Below are 21,179 nucleotides of genomic sequence, written 5' to 3'. Positions count from 1 at the left end.
CTTCGTTCTCTTGCTATCTTTATTTAAAAAGCAGTAATGTGATACATAGAAGCCAGCCCATTTTTGGTTGAGAACCTGGGTTATGCTTGCTTATTGGTGGGTAAATGTCAGTTTCCAATAAGCAAGCGCTATCCATGGTGCTGAACCTAAAATGGGCTGGCTGCTAAGATTTACATTCCTGTTTTTAAAATAAAGATAGCAAGAGAACAAAGAAAAATTGAAAACAGGAGTAAATTAGAAAGTTGCTTAAAATTACATGCTCTATCTGAATCATGAAAGTCCCTTTAAGGCTTAACTAGGCACACTTCCTAAACAGGAAACAGCTGGTGATTAGCAGATACCTAGGTATGCTATTCCTGATTAGCTCACCAGCACCTGGAGTTGCTACATTATGCTGAAAACGTTTGTATGGGCTAAACAAAGTAACGCACAAACATCTAATAGCAAACAGAGCATTTTAATTGTACACTATCCATTTAAAGGGACATGAAACCCACATTTTGTCTTTCATGATTCAGATAGAAAATACAATATTAAAAAGTTTCCAGTTTACTTTTATTATCAAATTTGAGTTGTTATTCTTTGTTGAAGAGATATCTAGCTAGGTGGCGTGCACGTGCCTGAAGCATTACATGGCAAGAAAAAGTGCCGCCATCTGGTGCTCCTGCTAATGTATAACATTGTTACAAAACTGCTGCCATCTAGTGCTCTTGCTAATGTATAACATTGTTACAAAACTGCTGCCATCTAGTGCTCTTGCTAATGTATAACTGTTACAAAACTGCTGCCATCTAGTGCTCTTGCTAATGTATAACATTGTTACAAAACTGCTGCCATCTAGTGCTCTTGCTAATGTATAACTGTTACAAAACAGCTGCCATCTAGTGCTCTTGCTAATGTATAACATTGTTACAAAACAGCTGCCATCTAGTGCTCTTGCTAATGTATAACATTGTTACAAAACTGCTGCCATCTAGTGCTCTTGCTAATGTATAACATTGTTACAAAACTGCTGCCATCTAGTGCTCTTGCTAATGTATAACATTGTTACAAAACTGCTGCCATCTGGTGCTCTTGCTAATGTATAACATTGTTACAAAACTGCTGCCATCTGGTGCTCCTGCTAATGTATAACATTGTTACAAAACTGCTGCCATCTGGTGCTCCTGCTAATGTATAACATTGTTATAAAACTGCTGCCATCTAGTGCTCTTGCTAATGTATAACATTGTTACAAAACTGCTGCCATCTAGTGCTCTTGCTAATGTATACCATTGTTATAAAACAGCTGCCATCTAGTGCTCCTGCTAATGTATAACATTATTATAAAACTGCTGCCATCTGGTGCTCCTGCTAATGTATAACATTGTTATAAAACTGCTGCCATCTAGTGCTCTTGCTAATGTATACCATTGTTATAAAACTGCTGCCATCTAGTGCTCTGGCTAATGTATAACATTATTATAAAACTGCTGCCATCTAGTGCTCTTGCTAATGTATAACATTGTTATAAAACTGCTGCCATCTAGTGTTCTTGCTAATGTATAACATTATTATAAACTGCTGCCATCTAGTGCTCTTGCTAATGTATAACATTATTATAAAACTGCTGCCATCTAGTGCTCTTGCTAATGTATAACATTGTTATAAAACTGCTGCCATCTAGTGCTCTTGCTAATGTATAACATTGTTATAAAACTGCTGCCATCTAGTGCTCTTGCTAATGTATAACATTATTATAAAACTGCTGCCATCTAGTGCTCCTGCTAATGTATAACATTGTTATAAAACTGCTGCTATATACTGCTGCAGGCACGTGCACACTCCTGAGCTTACGTCCCTGCTTTTCAACATTTTGATAATAGAAGTACAATGGAAAGTTGTTTAAAATAGTATGTTGGGTTTTATGTCCCTTTAAAGGGAGTTGTGTTAGCAATAATGTATAACACAGCAAACACTGCTGCCATATAATGTGCAACACGTGCATGCTCATGAACTTACCTCAGTATTCTCCCTCAACAAAGGATACCAAGAAAAAGTAAAACTGGATAATTAAGGTATATTATCAAGTTGTTGTTATTTTAAATTAGTGCACTGTCTGAATCATGAAAGTTTAATTATGTATTAAATGTACTGGAATTGCTACTTCAAGTTTATTTTAGAAATTGAAATAGCTGGTTTTCCTACTTAAAACCACTGCCTAAAATGAACCTTTAAACACCTAATTTATTTGCAAGAACGGGAGATAAAATGAGAGTCTACTCTTCCAGCAAGTCTAGCCCATTTGAATGAACATGTTCTTGAGAACAATACTACATACATAGCGTTCTCCACAGGACCAATTTAATAGGCACACCCCCCGCTGATTTTACGGAATACCCGGCTATTAAGTTAAATTAGCAAATATTACAAATTGTAACGTTTGCTGCACAACTTATCATTAAATTGATTTAGTTTAAATTATGCAATTTGTGTGCGTTTCTAAATAACAGAAAATGTCCCCTACACGGTTGGCAAAAGTTTCTGTGAAGAACACTGTGTATACACAAACACACACCAATGAAACATTATCCTCAGCTGAAGCACCCTGCTAAATACGCAGAACACACGCGTTTCAAATCATAAACAACGCTGTTCATTTACTGTAAAACAGAGTCTTCAATACATTTTACACATTTTTTTAGGGCTACTTTTCTTTAATTTGCCAAAAGATACACAATTAATATTTACATGGGACCTGAGACTATCCTACCCAAGTTTACACAAAGAACCGAGTGAGATACAAATAATGAATATAACAAAATAAATGGTCCTGAAGGTGAAAAAAAATCCAATAATCCAACTGATTTCCAATAGTAAACAAAGAAGTTGGAATCCAAAACTGTGGAAAACCCATAAAAAAGGAAAAATTGTGCAACAACAACAATAACATTCTTCCAACTTCAGTAAAATGTTGTTCCCTATTGGATATCGGTTGCATTACTTGATTTTTGCAAGAGTTCCATCTCCTCATACGGACAGTCTGATTACGTTTTAATTTTCTGATTAAAGGAGAAATTAAAGTGAATGTAAAATTGAATAAACAAGTGCCCGTTTTTTTAAAAATACTATTAAAAGCAGGAGCACTTTCATTCATTAAAATTTACATTGAAGCGTTTTTTGTTTTTTTGTTTAAAAATAGCTTTTTCTTTAGTAAACCCAGCCCGTCGATCCTCCGCTCGCTTCTCCTGCTGTACTTAGCATATTAATGACGAAACCGGCTTCCTCCAATCATTGCGTGGCCTCACGAGCTGGACGCCTTGGGGTGCTCGCAACGATTGGAGGAAGCCGGTTTCTTCATTGCTGTGCTAAGAACAGAGGAGCTGCGGGCAGAAGATCGCTGGTCTGGTTTTCCTAAAGAAAATTTAAAATTTAACAACCAAATAAGTAATTTCTATATCTTGGCCCATACCCTAGGTAATACTTACCAGTGAGACCCCCTCTCCAGAAGGGTGTGGACAGAATTATCCACTCCCCTCATTTATCATAAAAGCTTGTAGTAGGACACCACCCCTTCCTCCTCCTAGTGAGGTCCAGCCAATAACAGGTGAACCAAGCAAGGGAGGGAGCCTGGTAAGATTACCCAGGGTATGGGCCAAGATATAGAAATTACTTATATTTGGTTGTTAAATTTCCAGTTATCTTGGCCCCCCTGGTAATGCTTACCAGTGAGAGAATACAAAGCAGATATAAGAAAGGGTGGGAAATAACTTCATAACAAAAGGAAATACTGCAAAAAAAACTTCAAATGTTTATTCGATTACAACACAAGATAATATTCTACGAACAAATTTGGCAGCAGCAGACTGACGAACATCTAATTTATAATGAGAGATGAAAGTGTTATGAGATTTCCAAACTGCGGCTTGACAGATTTCTTCAGGAGAAGCATCAGCTTGAAGTGCCCAAGAGGTTGATACAGGCCTAGTGGATTGAGTCTTAAGCCCTTCAGGTACCTGTTACCCTTTTTGTTTATAGGCTCTGGTAACAGCCTGCACAATCCAGTGAGAAATTGTTGATCTTGACCCAGATGAGGGCCTTTGGGAACAACAAATAATCGTTTTGTCTTACGAATATCTTGAGTCCTTTTGACATAAATATGGAGACATCGGACCACATCTAAACAATATCATGGTTTGAGAGTGAGTTTTTTGGGCAAAATGAAGGAAGAATAATATCCTGGTGTTTATGAAAGTCGGATACCACTTTAGAAAGGAATTCAGGAATAGTATGGAGAACCACTTTGTCCTGATGAAAAACAATGATTGTTTCTTTTACTGACAGAGCTTGGAGTTCTGACACTCGCAGAGCTGATGTAATAGCCAACAGAAAAATGGTTTTCAAGGTCAGAAACCATAAAGAAACTTCACATAAAGGTTCAAATGGAGCTTCCAGAAGAGAGTCCAAAACCAAAGGCAGGTCCCAGGATTGAAATCGTGTTTTAACAGATGGATGGATATGGGCCAAAGTTTGAAAAAAAATTGATTATTAACAAATCCCGAGTCCACCTTTTCCCAGATATGGCAGAAATTTGAACTTTACGGGTTCTAGCACTAAGACCCTGAAGAAAACCATTGTGTAGAAAATCAAGTAGCTGAAATACTTTGATCGTTGATGTGTAATCATCTATTATGAGAAAATGTCCCATATGCGATAGTATGCCTTAAAAGGAATTCCCTTTTGGGCTTGTTGAAGTGTCTGAATAACGGCCACTGAAACATTCATTTATTGCAGTCTGGAAATCTCAGCATCCAGGCCACTAGCTTCAATATTTGTGGATCTGGATGAATAACTGGTCCCTGGTTCAGCATGTCCCAGGAGACTGGAAGATGCCATGGAGGTTGAATCGCCAGTTTGTGTACCAGAGGAAACCAAGGTCTGCGAGGCCAGAAGGGAAGGATGACAATTAAAGTTGCTGTCTCCAGAAGAATCCTCTTCAATAGTCTCGGAATGAGAGGGATTGGAGGAAACACATATTTGAGATGGTACAACGATTTGTGAAAAAAAAGGCTTCTACTCCCATTGAAAGAGGTGTTGGGCAACGACTGAAAAACCTTGGAACTTGATTCAAGGCAGAGGCCATGAGATCTATTTCTGTAAGTCCCCAGAAACTCTGAAACAGCCATCTGTTTAGTTGCCATTCTGTTGGGTGAATATGAGGCACCTAAACTCCTTGTTCCTCCTTGAAATTGTAGGTATGCTGCAGCTGTCCTGTTGTCTGAGGAGTTTCACCACCTTTGCTATCAGTAGTTGCTGAAAGGCACGAAGAGCCAAGAAGACTGCCCTGATCTCCAGGATGTTTGATGGAAGAGACTGCAATTGTTTCTCCCATGTTCCTTGAGTGAATTTTCCTTGGCAATGTGCTCCCCATCCGATCTTGCTGGCATCCGTCTGTACAAGGATCCAGTCCAGCTCTTGAAGAGGAGGTTCTTGATCTTTAACCACCAAAGGATGGATATTTTTTTTAGATTTGCAGGTATTCTGATGTGCTGGGATAGGCCTTTGCCTCTTTCGATTTTTTTTGTAGAAAGTGCATCTAAAATGGATGCATTCTCCACCTTGCCCATCTCAACATGTGAATTACCGAGGACATATGCCCCAGAAGTTTCACTCACTGACGAGCTGTGAGATATTTGACATGATGGAAGAGCTGAAAATATTTCAGAAGGAAGTTTGATGCGAGCATCTGGAAGAAAAACAACCTCCTTTTAAATGTGTTGAACTGTGCTCCTAGGAACACTAGCTCCTGACAGGGTTGAAGTTGGCTCTACTGGAAATTTATGTTCCAGTCGTGATCTTGAAGAAACTTGAGTAGGACGACTCTGAGCATAGGCCTGTTAAAGTGAATTTGCTAGGAGAAGAATATCGTCTAGATAAAGGATGACGAATAATCCTCTGATGTGGAGTTCTGCTATGAGAGGCACCAAAACCTTTGTAAAGATCCTTGGAGCAGTAGAGATTCCGAAGGGAAAAGCTGAAAATTGAAAATAGCGGTCTCTGACCGTGAAACAAAGAAACTTTCTGTGCACTTCTGCAATGGGAATCTGGAAGTATGCATGCTTGAGGTCTACGGAAAGCAAATAGGTTCTTGGAGGGATGAGATTGATTACAGAAAGAACAGACTATCTTGAAGCTTTGAACTTTTAGAAAAGTATTGAGAACACGGAGTTCCAGAACAGGCCTTCAGGAACAGTCCTTTTTTACCAGAAAGAGAGGTGAATAAAACCCTTTGTCTTGATCTTGAATTGGTACCTGTTGGATAACACCATCGTACATAAGTTTGCTGATAAATTTGTGACTTTGCTTCAGTTTTACAGGATTTCAGGGGAGTGGAGATTTTACCAAGCATGGCAGAGCTGGTTTCTTTTTGAACTCCAGATGATACCCTGATAGAAGAATTTCCAAAACCCATCAGTCTGATATAGTGGATACCCATACCTCTCTGAAATTGTGTAGCCTTCCTCCTAGTGGCCAGGTTTGGGATGACCCACCGTCATTGTTTTCTAGACTAAAAGGAAGTAAAGGACTTACCATGTCCCCTGCCTCTAAACTGAAAGTTGGTTCTTCCTTTTTGGTGGTTGAAAAAATTCTCTTCAAAAAGGTACTTTTAAAATTTTGATACTGACCATGTTGCCTGTGGACAAAAGAAAACCCTCTACGGTCTCTGGTAACCTGTAGGGCCCTTCTTACAAGATTTGCAGTAGCCATGGATTTAGCATTAAGTTACATTTTCATTTTCTTGAAAAGTATGAGACAAGTTAGAAGAACACACCTCAGAAGCTTTAAAGGGTAGAACAAATAGCAAGCAGAAGCTGAAATAAGGCCCCTTGTTGAAGATAAAGACTCTTTAAATTTTGCTCCATTTTTTATCCAATGGCATCTTTAAATGATCCTGCATCATCCACAGGAAAAATCATCTTTTTTGAGAGTCTAGCGATTGCGGTATCAATTTTAGGAGGGGAAACAAATTGGGTATGCAAATTCTTTCCCAATGGAAAATGATTATATATTTTATCAGGAACAGCAGACTGTTTATCTGGCTTTGAAAAGACGTTCAAATATATAGACTTTAGGTTATCAGAAAAAGGTAAGGACTGATCTGGGGTTGAATCTGTATTAAACCAATCAGATGGTCCCTGAGACTGTTCATCTTCAATGCCCAGGGAACTCTTAATCCCTTTAATAAACTCGGAAATACTTGCAGTGTCAAACATCATAGGAAGTTCAGATTCTAAATCTTCATCATCAGAGGCACAATCAGCATTTAGCAAATTATTCATAGAACCCTCAGGTGATTCAGAAAAGCTTCCAGCATAAATCTGCCCAATAGACACTTTACAAAGTTTCTTGTCTTGCCAGCAAGGATTAGCACAAAGGGGACAGGTAGGATAGGCTGGGTTGTATCACTAAGAAAAAGCATAACCAGCTATAAATAAATAGTATGTACATAAGGCATTCAAGATACACACATAGAAAACAAATTACACCTTATAGTTGCCCCTGATTCCTCCTGGGCTGTAACGGCTTGAGGCTGGAGCTGAGACTGATTATTCTCATCCTCCATGTTAATGCTGAACACTTAACGAAATAGATTAAGCCCTAGAAGCTTATTAAACAAATATATCCCTTTTTTCTTATAAATTATTTGTGTGCCGAAAACGAGTGCTATAGCACTTACTGGAATGAAGATTCAACTATGTCAGTTCACAAAACTGAAAGGAAGTATCGGTACTTTCATGGGGAAGGAGAAACGCTCTCTGTTAAAGGCTGTGCCGAGGTTTTGAAGGATTTGCGCACACACGTGATCATGAAAGCCCTCAGACGCGCCCCCGCGACGTCCCTTACAAATGACGTCACAGTAACATGGCGGCCCCCACAAGGAAACCGTAAGGAACAGTATTCCTATCGCCATATCTGTGACTGCCATGGCACAGGACAGCTGGAAGGATCATCACCTCAAACATGCAGCTAAGTAAAAGCTACTGTATATGCACAAAGGGAAAAAAATCTTGCAGCCTAGAAGGTAGAAACAGAGAGGTACTCCTAGCCCTGTCCACCTAGCAGGCTGGACAGAACTAGGGAGGAGGAAGGGGTGGGGTCCTACTACAAGCTTTTATGGTAAATGAGGGGAGTGGATAATTACCAGGGGGCCAAGATAAAGGTAAGTATTTAAAAAAACAAAACGCTTCAATATAAATTTGAATGAATGAAAGTGCCCCCGTTTTTAATAGTATTTTTAAAAACTGGGTCCCTTGTTTATTCAAATTTACATTTACTTTAAGGGAACATAACAATACAATAAAGAAATGCATTTGAACATTTCATCTCTTCCATGAATGCTGTGTAGTAATTTGATGAAAATTGTGATTAAAGGGAAAAAGATACTTTTGTTAGAGCGTGTTGCTCTGAGTGTGAATGAGCGACACATACGTTATAATAACATAATTTATGCTTACCTGATAAATTCCTTTCTTCTGTTGTGTGATCAGTCCACGGGTCATCATTACTTCTGGGATATAACTCCTCCCCAACAGGAAATGCAAGAGGATTCACCCAGCAGAGCTGCATATAGCTCCTCCCCTCTACGTCAGTCCCAGTCATTCGACCAAGAATCAACGAGAAAGGAGTAACCAAGGGTGAAGTGGTGACTGGAGTATAATTTAAAAGATATTTACCTGCCTTAAAAACAGGGCGGGCCGTGGACTGATCACACAACAGAAGAAAGGAATTTATCAGGTAAGCATAAATTATGTTTTCTTCTGTTATGTGTGATCAGTCCACGGGTCATCATTACTTCTGGGATACCAATACCAAAGCAAAAGTACACGGATGACGGGAGGGAAAGGCAGGCTCATTATACAGAAGGAACCACTGCCTGAAGAACCTTTCTCCCAAAAATAGCCTCCGAAGAAGCAAAAGTGTCAAATTTGTAAAATTTGGAAAAAGTATGAAGTGAAGACCAAGTTGCAGCCTTGCAAATCTGTTCAACAGAGGCCTCATTCTTAAAGGCCCAAGTGGAAGCCACAGCTCTAGTGGAGTGAGCTGTAATTCTTTCAGGAGGCTGCTGTCCAGCAGTCTCATAGGCTAAACGTATTATGCTACGAAGCCAAAAAGAGAGAGAGGTAGCAGAAGCTTTTTGACCTCTCCTCTGTCCAGAGTAAACGACAAACAAGGAAGAAGTTTGGCGAAAATCTTTAGTTGCCTGCAAGTAGAACTTGAGGGCACGAACTACATCCAGATTGTGTAAAAGACGTTCCTTCTTTGAAGAAGGATTTGGACACAAGGATGGGACAACAATCTCTTGATTGATGTTCCTGTTAGTGACTACCTTAGGTAAGAACCCAGGTTTAGTACGCAGAACTACCTTGTCTGAGTGAAAAATCAGATAAGGGGAATCACAATGTAAGGCTGATAACTCAGAGACTCTTCGAGCCGAGGAAATAGCCATTAAAAACAGAACTTTCCAAGATAACATTTTTATATCAATGGAATGAAGGGGTTCAAACGGAACACCCTGTAAAACGTTAAGAACTAAGTTTAAACTCCATGGTGGAGCAACAGCTTTAAACACAGGCTTGATCCTAGCTAAAGCCTGACAAAAGGACTGGACGTCTGGATTTTCTGACAGACGTCTGTGTAACAAGATGGACAGAGCTGAAATCTGTCCCTTTAATGAACTAGCTGATAAACCCTTTTCTAAACCTTCTTGTAGAAAAGACAGTATCCTAGCGATCCTAACCTTACTCCAGGAGTAACCTTTGGATTCGCACCAGTATAGGTATTTCCGCCATATTTTATGGTAAATCCTTCTGGTAACAGGCTTCCTAGCCTGAATTAGGGTATCAATAACCGACTCAGAAAAACCACGTTTTGATAAAATCAAGCGTTCAATTTCCAAGCAGTCAGCTTCAGAGAAGTTAGATTTTGATGTTTGAATGGACCCTGTATCAGAAGGTCCTGTCTTAGAGGTAGAGACCAAGGCGGACAGGATGACATGTCCACTAGATCTGCATACCAAGTCCTGCGTGGCCATGCAGGTGCTATTAGAATTACTGATGCTCTCTCCTGTTTGATTTTGGCAATCAATCGAGGAAGCAGCGGGAAGGGTGGAAACACATAAGCCATCCTGAAGTTCCAAGGTGCTGTCAAAGCATCTATCAGAACTGCTCCCGGATCCCTGGATCTGGACCCGTAGCGAGGAAGTTTGGCGTTCTGGCGAGACGCCATGAGATCTATCTCTGGTTTGCCCCAACGTCGAAGTATTTGGGCAAAGACCTCCGGATGAAGTTCCCACTCCCCCGGATGAAAAGTCTGGCGACTCAAGAAATCCGCCTCCCAGTTCTCCACTCCCGGGATGTGGATTGCTGACAGGTGGCAAGAGTGAGACTCTGCCCAGCGAATTATCTTTGATACTTCCATCATTGCTAGGGAGCTTCTTGTCCCTCCCTGATGGTTGATGTAAGCTACAGTCGTGATGTTGTCCGACTGAAACCTGATGAACCCCCGAGTTGTTAACTGGGGCCAAGCCAGAAGGGCATTGAGCACTGCTCTCAATTCCAGAATGTTTATTGGAAGGAGACTCTCCTCCTGATTCCATAGTCCCTGAGCCTTCAGAGAATTCCAGACAGCGCCCCAACCTAGTAGGCTGGCGTCTGTTGTTACAATTGTCCAGTCTGGCCTGCTGAATGGCATCCCCCTGGACAGGTGTGGCCGATAAAGCCACCATAGAAGAGAATTTCTGGTCTCTTGATTCAGATTCAGAGTAGGGGACAAATCTGAGTAATCCCCATTCCACTGACTTAGCATGCATAATTGCAGCGGTCTGAGGTGTAGGCGTGCAAAAGGTACTATGTCCATTGCCGCTACCATTAAGCCGATCACCTCCATGCATTGAGCTACTGACGGGTGTTGAATGGAATGAAGGACGCGGCATGCATTTTGAAGCTTTGTTAACCTGTCTTCTGTCAGGTAAATCTTCATTTCTACAGAATCTATAAGAGTCCCCAAGAATGGAACTCTTGTGAGAGGAAAGAGAGAACTCTTCTTTTCGTTCACTTTCCATCCATGCGACCTTAGAAATGCCAGAACTAACTCTGTATGAGACTTGGCAGTTTGAAAGCTTGAAGCTTGAATTAGAATGTCGTCTAGGTACGGAGCTACCGAAATCCCTCGCGGTCTTAGTACCGCTAGAAGGGCACCCAGAACCTTTGTGAAGATTCTTGGAGCCGTAGCCAATCCGAATGGAAGAGCTACAAACTGGTAGTGCCTGTCTAAGAAGGCAAACCTTAGATACCGGTGATGATCTTTGTGGATCGGTATGTGAAGGTAAGCATCCTTTAAATCCACTGTGGTCATGTACTGACCCTCTTGGATCATGGGTAAGATTGTCCGAATAGTTTCCATTTTGAACGATGGAACTCTTAGGAATTTGTTTAGAGTCTTTAAATCTAAGATTGGCCTGAAAGTTCCCTCTTTTTTGGGAACCACAAACAGGTTTGAGTAGAACCCTTGTCCTTGTTCCGACCGCGGAACCGGATGGATCACTCCCATTAATAACAGATCTTGTACGCAGCGTAGAAACGCTTCTTTCTTTATCTGGTTTGTTGACAACCTTGACAGATGAAATCTCCCTCTTGGGGGAGATAATTTGAAGTCTAGAAGGTATCCCTGCGATATGATCTCTAGAGCCCAGGGATCCTGAACATCTCTTGCCCAGGCCTGGGCGAAGAGAGAGAGTCTGCCCCCCACTAGATCCGGTCCCGGATCGGGGGCTCTCGGTTCATGCTGTCTTTGGGGCAGCAGCAGGTTTCCTGGCCTGCTTGCTCTTGTTCCAGGACTGGTTAGGCTTCCAGCCTTGCCTGTAACGAGCAACAGCTCCTTCCTGTTTTGGTGCAGTGGAGGTTGATGCTGCTCCTGTTTTAAAGTTCCGAAAGGGACGAAAATTAGACTGTCTAGCCTTAGCTTTGGCTTTGTCTTGAGGTAGGGCGTGGCCCTTACCTCCTGTAATGTCAGCGATAATCTCTTTCAAACCGGGCCCAATAAAGACTGCCCCTTGAAAGGTATATTAAGTAATTTGGACTTAGAAGTAACATCAGCTGACCAGGATTTTAGCCACAGCGCCCTACGTGCCTGTATGGCGAATCCTGAGTTCTTAGCCGTAAGTTTGGTTAAATGTACTACGGCCTCCGAAATGAAGGAATTAGCTAGTTTAAGGACTCTAAGCCTGTCCGTAATGTCGTCTAGCGTAGATGAACTAAGGTTCTCTTCAAGCGACTCAATCCAAAATGCTGCCGCAGCCGTAATCGGCGCGATACATGCAAGGGGTTGTAATATAAAACCTTGTTGAACAAACATTTTCTTAAGGTAACCCTCTAATTTTTTATCCATTGGATCTGAGAAAGCACAGCTATCCTCCACCGGGATAGTGGTACGCTTAGCTAAAGTAGAAACTGCTCCCTCCACCTTGGGGACCGTTTGCCATAAGTCCCGAGTGGTGGCGTCTATTGGAAACATCTTTCTAAATATTGGAGGGGGTGAGAACGGCACACCGGGTCTATCCCACTCCTTAGTAACAATTTCAGTTAGTCTCTTAGGTATAGGAAAAACGTCAGTACTCGCCGGTACCGCAAAGTATTTATCCAACCTACACAGTTTCTCTGGTATTGCAACGGTGTTACAATCGTTGAGAGCTGCTAAGACCTCCCCTAGTAATACACGGAGGTTCTCCAATTTAAATTTAAAATTTGAAATATCTGAGTCCAATCTGTTTGGATCAGAACCGTCACCCACAGAATGAAGCTCTCCGTCCTCATGCTCTGCGAGCTGTGACGCAGTATCAGACATGGCCCTAGCATTGTCAGCGCACTCTGTTCTCACCCCAGAGTGATCACGCTTGCCTCTTAGTTCTGGTAATTTAGACAAAACTTCAGTCATAACAGTAGCCATATCTTGTAATGTTATCTGTAATGGCCGCCCAGATGTACTAGGCGCCAAAATATCACGCACCTCCCGGGCGGGAGATGCAGGTACTGCCGCGTGAGGCGAGTTAGTCGGCATAACTCTCCCCTCGCTGTTTGGTGAAATTTGTTCACATTGTACAGATTGACTTTTATTTAAAGTAGCATCAATACAGTTAGTACATAAATTTCTATTGGGCTCCACCTTGGCATTGGAACAAATGACACAGATATCTTCCTCTGAGTCAGACATGTTTAACACACTAGCAAAAAACTTACAACTTGGTTATAATCTTTTTTAGCAAAAAACGTACTGTGCCTCAAAGAGGTACTAACGATTAAATGACAGTTGAAAAAGTGAACTGAAAAACAGTTATAGCATCAAACTTTAAAACAACAAAACTTTTAGCAAAGGTTTGTTCCCATTAGTAAAATAACAATAATTAAATTTGACATAAAAAATACAAAGCAACGTTTTTATTCACAGTCACTATAAGAATTCTCACAGCTCTGCTGAGAGAATTTACCTCCCTTCAAAGAAGTTTGAAGACCCCTGAGATCTATCAGAGATGAACCGGATCATGCAGGAAAAATAAAAGTAACTGACTGGTATTTTTTGATGCGTAGCAAAGAGCGCCAAAACGGCCCCTCCCTCTCCCACACAGCAGTGAAGAGAAACGAAACTGTCACAAATAAAGCCAAAAAACTGCCAAGTGGAAAATAATGCCCAAATATTTATTCACACAGTACCTCAGCAATGTAAACGATTCTACATTCCAGCAAAAACGTTTAACATGATAAATAGTTATTAAAAAGGATTAGTGACCTTTAACAGAGTAGTTCCGGTGAAATACCATCCCCAGAATACTGAAGTGTATACATACATGTCATTTTAACGGTATGGCAGGATTTTCTCATCAATTCCATTCAGAAAATAAAAACTGCTACATACCTCAATGCAGATTCCTCTGCCCGCTGTCCCCTGATCTGAAGCCTTTACCTCCCTCAGATGGCCGAGAACAGCAATATGATCTTAACTACTCCGGTTAAAATCATAGTAAAAAACTCTGACAGATTCTTCCTCAAACTCTGCCAGAGAAGTAATAACACGCTCCGGTGTTATTTTAAAATAACAAACTTTTGATTGAAGTCATAAAAACTAAGTATAATCACCATAGTCCTCTCACACATCCTATCTAGTCGTTGGGTGCAAGAGAATGACTGGGACTGACGTAGAGGGGAGGAGCTATATGCAGCTCTGCTGGGTGAATCCTCTTGCATTTCCTGTTGGGGAGGAGTTATATCCCAGAAGTAATGATGACCCGTGGACTGATCACACATAACAGAAGAAAATAATATTTTGTGTAAATGCAAGGAAAATAATGGCAATTCCCATTGCAAGAGGATATTGATATCTCCTATAAGATCTGGTAAGCCTGGAAGCACATAATATGAAGCATTACCTGACTTTCTGATCCACTCTGATCAGATATTATTGTTTGTAAAACTCCATATACTTATCACAATGCAATCTGCAGATACACACTAAGCGCAGTCAGCAGTTCTAAGCCTACCAGAAGTTTCTTGATTAACTGTAGAGCATCCTTCCGTGTCACTGGGTTCTGCTGGCAGGGCGGTCGCATCAGGCTCGCTGGCATATTTATTGGCAAGAAGGGCCACAGCTTGAGTGATGTCATCGTTACTGGCCTGGCAGAAAAAAAGAAGTTCACATCTGGCAGTTGTTATGTATGAGCTAGTGGAATCTATACACCCTCCTTACTCTTCATAAGTCACAACCTCCAAGGCATTTAGTGCTGCTGTCATGACGTTCACCCAGTTCCCACCAGTACGTTTTTAGCTTTTGTACCTGAAGATATATTTTTAATAGCTTTGCCAGCTTGCTGCCAAACTCTACCTGTCATGCCAAAACATATATCTATTTGGCATCCCTCAAGCAGGGAAACCTTAGCCTTCAGGTACGTTTCAGTTTATACATATGGCAGCAATGTTTGAAACAATGTTTAACATAAAAACATACATTGTTGCAAACAATGCTGCCATAGAGGGATAAAGACAGCTGCATGTCACTGAGCTAACTTGGTATACTTTCGTGAAAAGTAAACTAAGAGAACAAAGCTATTTTGTTAATAAAAGTAAAAAAATAATAACGTTTAAAATTGTATGTTCTATCTGATGAAAGTTTAATTTTGATTTTACTATCTCTTAAAGAAATGGTCAACAAATCTGTTTAACATTTAGGAGCCAAAAAGAATATTTAGAAACCAAACAGTGTTATTTGCATATAGATATATGAAGAATGTCCCAAAAAAACAGGAGCCATGGTTAAAATTCTAGGAGCCAGTGGCTCACTGGCTACTGGGTTTGTCGAGCCCTCTCTTAAAGGAACATTCCCTGCCCCCCTCTAACCATGGTTGCTGCCATATTAACATCTATCTTTCACTACATTCCAGTGGTGACCTGTTTGCAGTAACTCTCCTTCAGATACCTGCACCCATAATTAGAGGAAGGTGCCTGAATTGTATTTAGTGTATATTATCCCTTTAAAAGGGGCACTAAAGTCAAAATTAATCTTTCGGGATTCAGATAGAGCAGCAGTTTTAAAACTTAAAGGACCAGTCAACACAGTAGATTTGCATAATCAACAAATGCAAGATAACAAGACAATACAATTGCACTTAGTCTGAACTTCAAATGGGTAGTAGATTTTGGTTCCTACAATTTTAAAAGTTGTCTTTTTCCACTCCCACTGTACCATGTGACAGCCATCAGCCAATCACAAATGCATACACGTACCATGTGACAGCCATCAGCCATTCACAAATGCATACACACTTATTCTTGCACATGCGCAGTAGGAGCTGGTGACTCAAAAAGTTTATATATAAAAATACTGTGCACATTTTGCTAATGGAAGTAAATTGGAAAGTTGTTTAAAATGACATGCTCTATATGAATAATGAAGTTTAATTTTGATTGAGTGTCCCTTTAAAAGGGACAGTCTAGTCAAAATTAAACTTTAATGATTCAGAACAAATTTTCTTTTTTCTCTTGTATTCTTTGTTGAAAGCTAAACCTAGGTAGGCTCATATGCTAATTTCTAAGCCCTAGAAGGCCGCCTCTTATCGCATTTTGATGTTTTTCCACAGCTAGACAGCACTAGTTCATGTGTTCCATATAGATAAAATTGTGCTCACTCCCGCCCCCAGAACTGAGGAATGGGTAATAAAGGGATGATCTATCTTTTTAAACAATAACAATTCTGGAGTAAACTGTCCCTTTAAATATACTGTACTTCCATTATCAAACTGTGCACTATATGCACACTTTCTGAGGCACCAGAACCTACTAAGCATGTGCACAAGCTCATAGTGTATATGTATACGAGTCGGTTATTGGCTGACGGCTGCCACATGACAGGACACGAAACCTTTTTTTTTTTTCATGATTCAGATATATCATATACTTTTCTTCAAATTTCAAATGCACTTTTATCTATTTTGTTTGTTTCTTGGTATCTTTTGATGAAAAGCATACCTAGGTAGGCTCAGGAAGTGGGCGCTAGCTGCTGATTGGTGACTTCACATATATACCTCTTTTCATTGATTTACTAGCTAGCTCCCAGTAGTGCATTGCTGCCCCTTGAACAAATGATAAAGGTAAGAAAGCAAAATTGATAATAGAAATAAATTGGAAAGTTGTTTAAAATGGTGTTCTCCATAATGAGACAAATTGAGTTTTATGTCCCTTTAATAATTAATCCAACTGTAGATAATTCACAACATTTGGCATAAACACAACTTTATCATTTCATAAAGCATTAAAGTGAGCAGTAAATAAACCATTTGTACAACAAGCTGTTTAAAGGGACAGTCAACACCAGATTTTTTTGTTTCAAAAGATAGCTAATCCCTTTATTATCTTTTCCCCAGCTTAGCATAAACAACACTTATAATAATATACGTTTTTCCTCTGTGATTAGCTTGTAGCTAAGCCTCTGCAGACTGCCCCCTTATCTCAGTTCTTTTGACACACCTCAATGTTATCTATATGACACACATGAACTAATGCCCTCTAGTGGTCAAAATGCATTCAGATTAGAGTCGACCTTCAAGGTCTAAGAAATTAGCATATGAACCTTCTAGGTTTAGCTTTCAACTAAGAATACCAAAAGAACAAAGCAAAATTGGTGATAAAAGTAAATTGGATCGCCGGTCTGGGTTTCCTAAAGAAAAAGGTATTTTTTAAAAAATGCTTCAATGTACAGTTTAATGAATAAAAGTGCCCCTGTTTTTAATAGTATTTTTAAAAACTGCGCACTTATTCATTAAACTTTACATTCACTTTAAAGTGAATGTAAATTTTGATGCTTAAGTGCCCGGTTTTTAACAATTTGTTTAAAAACAGGGGCACTTAAATTCATCAAAATTTACATTTCACTCGTGTTGTGAAAAAATACTTAACTTTTAATCTTGACAGCCGCTCCAGCTTCCTCTGCCCGTCGCAAAGCCTCTTCCTGGGTCTAAAATGAGGAATCCTGGCTTCCTCCAGTCACGGCTTCCAATCAGACACTGATTCCCTGGGGGAGAAGTCGTGATTGGAGGATGACCGATCCATCTTTTCTGACGTCAGAAATGGCTTTGCGACGACCGGGGGAAGCTGGAGCGGCTGCCAAGTTTAAAAGGTAAGTATTTTTTCACAACGAGTGAAATGTAAATTTTTATGAATTAAAGTGCCCCTGTTTTTAATCAAATTTTTTAAAACCGGGCACTTTAGCATCAAAATTTACATTCACTTTAAGGTTTTTCACATTATAAGGACACGGCACTAAATATTTTCATTCTTTACATTTTTTTTAGCGTATATTCTGTGCTGAATAAACCTGTGTGATAGCTTGTCTATGGCTACAACTGCCGGAGCTGTCAGCCAGGGACAATGTATACGGCAGTAATGAAACAGCTTTTACTTAAGAAAGAGACACTTTTTAAGCCAGCTATGTGATAGGTGTCTCTGGGTGCGTAGCTTCCTGCTATTCAGATATCAGCTGCGTGAGAGCAGCTGAGAAGACAGAATCAGTGAACAGAATAGGTGAGGGGACATATAAGGAGATCTGGAATGCAAGTGAGTTTAATGAGCTATTTTAGGGACAGCTAGGAATGCCATTTGTCATTCCCCTGCACAATGAGGTTTCAGCCATATCTTGCTGCATGAGAGTTAATCTTATCTGACTGGTACAACAGGATATCTAAACTCCTGCTTCAGTTGTCTTTAACTCTTAGAATAAAATATAATAAAAATAACATAACTAAAGAAAGCATTACAAATACAGTAAATTGTTGCACACCTGTGCCAGGTACAAAATATTACACTGCACTGTTTATAAAACTCAACACAAATGTAACACAGTTTAGTGGGTCTTGAAAAGATATGTTAACCTGAATGAAATCATCTCCAGTCCTACTTACTTTACTATGAAATGTAAAATATATATTATATACAAACGCAAATTTATAAATAATAAACATTTATTTATACTTATTTGCGAATGCATTTTTTACGCAACATAAAGGGACGGTACACGTCCATGCAGGAGTGTATTAAATGGTTTAAAATATCTCCTTTACTTTTATCTCGTCATTTAAAATAGACTATTTTGCTTATTGAAACAACCACTTCTTTAAACTACAATACAGCAGTACTAGTAAACATGAAGCAAAAAGCAATCTTCCAATGGTGGCGAGAAAGAATACAGACATTTTAAAGGGCAATACCAATCTGACACAAATATTCAAATCAATTATTTCATTTGCTCAGCCCCAAAGCAGAACATGCTGTGATCTGAGATGTCATCGCAAAAAATCTGCATAAGGAACAGGACACATGAAGGACCTGTAAGTGCTTTCGCTTTGCATTGCTGCTCCACATCAATATGTTATCTTCAAACAATGCTGTGCTCTGGCTGCAGTGTACCTTAAGACAGGGATGCCAGAGCGAATCGCTGTTTGCAGAGAACAGTCAAATACAGAGCAGTGCAGCAAATCAGCAGCGTACTGATTGATGACTGGCTCTCAGGTATTTTTTCAACACCACCCCCTAAGCCATTTCCAATCTGCAAAGCTGTGACTCCTGAATGTAAGATGTTATTGGGAGCAATTTTTACCTTATAATTATGTGATGTTAGACCAAGAGCAAAAGAAAACACATTTATTCAAGAGACAATTTGTAAAACTTAAAATGTATTTTTTCTCTACAGCTAATTTGAAATGCAAGTTTCAGTTGCTGCAATATATTATTATACAGCTTTAAAAACTGCTTTATTCTCCAGTTAATAAACACATTGCAATTCAGCTGGTGCTTTAGTGCAGCTGTCTAATTTAAAATTTAATTTCATGGGGGAAAAAAAAAAAAAGGGTTATGTCTCTGGGTTGCTCAGTTTTCCCCCTGATTTCTAACATTTGTCTGGTAAAGATCGTGCTTTTTATCTATTAGAATGTCTAAAATCTGCACCTGTCAAACCTGTAACGGTAATAAGAGCGTAGGGAGAGCAGGCACGGAGGAAGTGCAGTCACCACCCCACTCCCCGTCTGCTCTCCCCTACTACTGCCTGAGCAGGATATATAGTTAGGCAATACACGGACCACCATATGAGCTGTTACATTAATGCTTGGGGGGGGGGCATGCACGCCAGCATAGAAAACGAAATGAGAAACAGTATAAAGTGCTGCATTATTCTAATGTTACACCCTATGCTGCAGTGAGACAAACACCCATCTTGTATGATCCCCAATAACAAAAAGCAATTAACCTTTTAACGCTGTTGCAGCGTTCTATTCCATCCTAACTGTGCCGGGCTTTAGTGCCGTTAGGAATGTCCGAGCCGTTTGGCTGTCCTGAAGCCAACTATGCTTCCTGGATGGGATCGCGGTCTGGAGGGCGTGCGTAGCTTCATAGGGACGTTCTCATCATTGAAATCTCGCGATCGCGCAATTTCAATGTGTCTACATCGAAACGTTGTTCCGATATAGACAAGTTAACCCTGTCATTAAAGGGTTAAGCAATGGTCTATTATATGGCATAGCTATAACAGATCTCAATTACAGGGCTTTCTGGCCAATTTGAAAAATAAAGTGTTCTACAGATGAGGACATAGGCAATCAAGAGTAGAAGGTGTGTGTTTATTAACCAATCACTGGCCAAAGGTGTTAAGCACATAGTGACAGAAGAAAAGTAGTCTAAAATGTTTTTTTCTCACTAGAATGCAAATACACTATTATGTGTCTGGGGAGTGACTGAACGAGGGATAAATCATTGCACTGTACATATTGCTTCCAAATACAGCCCCATCAATAAATGGTACACTGGGATCTGACTGAAGAGATTGAATTTAGCATAGTGACCTCAACCTCTGTGTGATTCACTGATGAGAAAGTGCAGCCAAAATAATTTGTGACAGATGGGAAAAAAAAAAAATTATTACCAAAGAGAGGTTGTTCAAGTAAAACAAAAAACCGTATGTGTGTTCAGTAGCTGCATACAAATAAACTCACAACTGCATTAGTTATTCACAAGCAGGTGATCGGGGTACACTAACCTGGCTGCTAACCTTTAGTATTATCTATACAGATTGTGAAGCTGGCCTAGTAATATTCTGTCTGGCTCTATGGAGATCAATTGCTTTTCCTTATTTTTATAGTTAGCTACATATATCTATTTTTATTAAAAAGAGTACTGCAGTATGCCTTTTTATTGGACTAACATTACATAGTAAAATACAAGCTTTCAAGAGGGGGTCCTCTCTTCCTCGGGGCTGAAGCATTACTGATCAATATGATAGAATTGTTTACATGATGTGAAGGAGATAAGTGAGAGAAGTTACAGGATGTAGTGATTAAAGGGATAGGAAAGTCAAAATGAACCCCTTCCGTGCCAACGATGGCTCTGAGCCATTGCAAAGTTTCCCTCTCAGGTGCCAACGACGGCTCAGAGCGTCACTAGCACTACCCCACCTTTGTGGAGTTCTGGGGGCCTCCATCCACTTCCCCCCCGGCAATCTGGCCTGTATAGTGACAGGCATCGTTGGGGCTTCTTTTGCACAGTGACGTCACGTGCAATGACGTCACCGTGCAACTTTATTTAAAACTGACAATAGTCAGTTATAGAGAGAGG

The 21,179-nt window shown here is 40.1% G+C and overlaps 2 protein-coding genes across 8 annotated transcripts in view; one reads left to right on the top strand and one right to left on the bottom strand.

The window, feature by feature from the left end:
• The window catches only part of HTR3B (5-hydroxytryptamine receptor 3B), a 232,076-nt gene that overhangs the window by 35,058 nt on the left and 175,839 nt on the right, over positions 1-21,179 (top strand). The gene's annotated exons all lie outside the window — the stretch shown is intronic.
• USP28 (ubiquitin specific peptidase 28) overlaps positions 1-21,179 on the bottom strand; it is a 229,213-nt gene that overhangs the window by 189,926 nt on the left and 18,108 nt on the right. For all 4 annotated transcript variants that reach the window (XM_053690114.1, XM_053690115.1, XM_053690116.1 and 1 more), the window contains exon 2: positions 14,570-14,702. In XM_053690114.1, the coding sequence (XP_053546089.1) occupies positions 14,570-14,702 (133 nt within the window). The remainder of the gene's footprint in view (positions 1-14,569; positions 14,703-21,179) is intronic.

Source organism: Bombina bombina, chromosome 8 (genome assembly GCF_027579735.1).
Source record: "Bombina bombina isolate aBomBom1 chromosome 8, aBomBom1.pri, whole genome shotgun sequence".
NCBI lineage: Eukaryota > Metazoa > Chordata > Amphibia > Anura > Bombinatoridae > Bombina > Bombina bombina.
The sequence above is the reverse complement of the archived record's forward strand: the minus strand, read 5'-3'. Positions and strand labels throughout refer to the sequence as shown.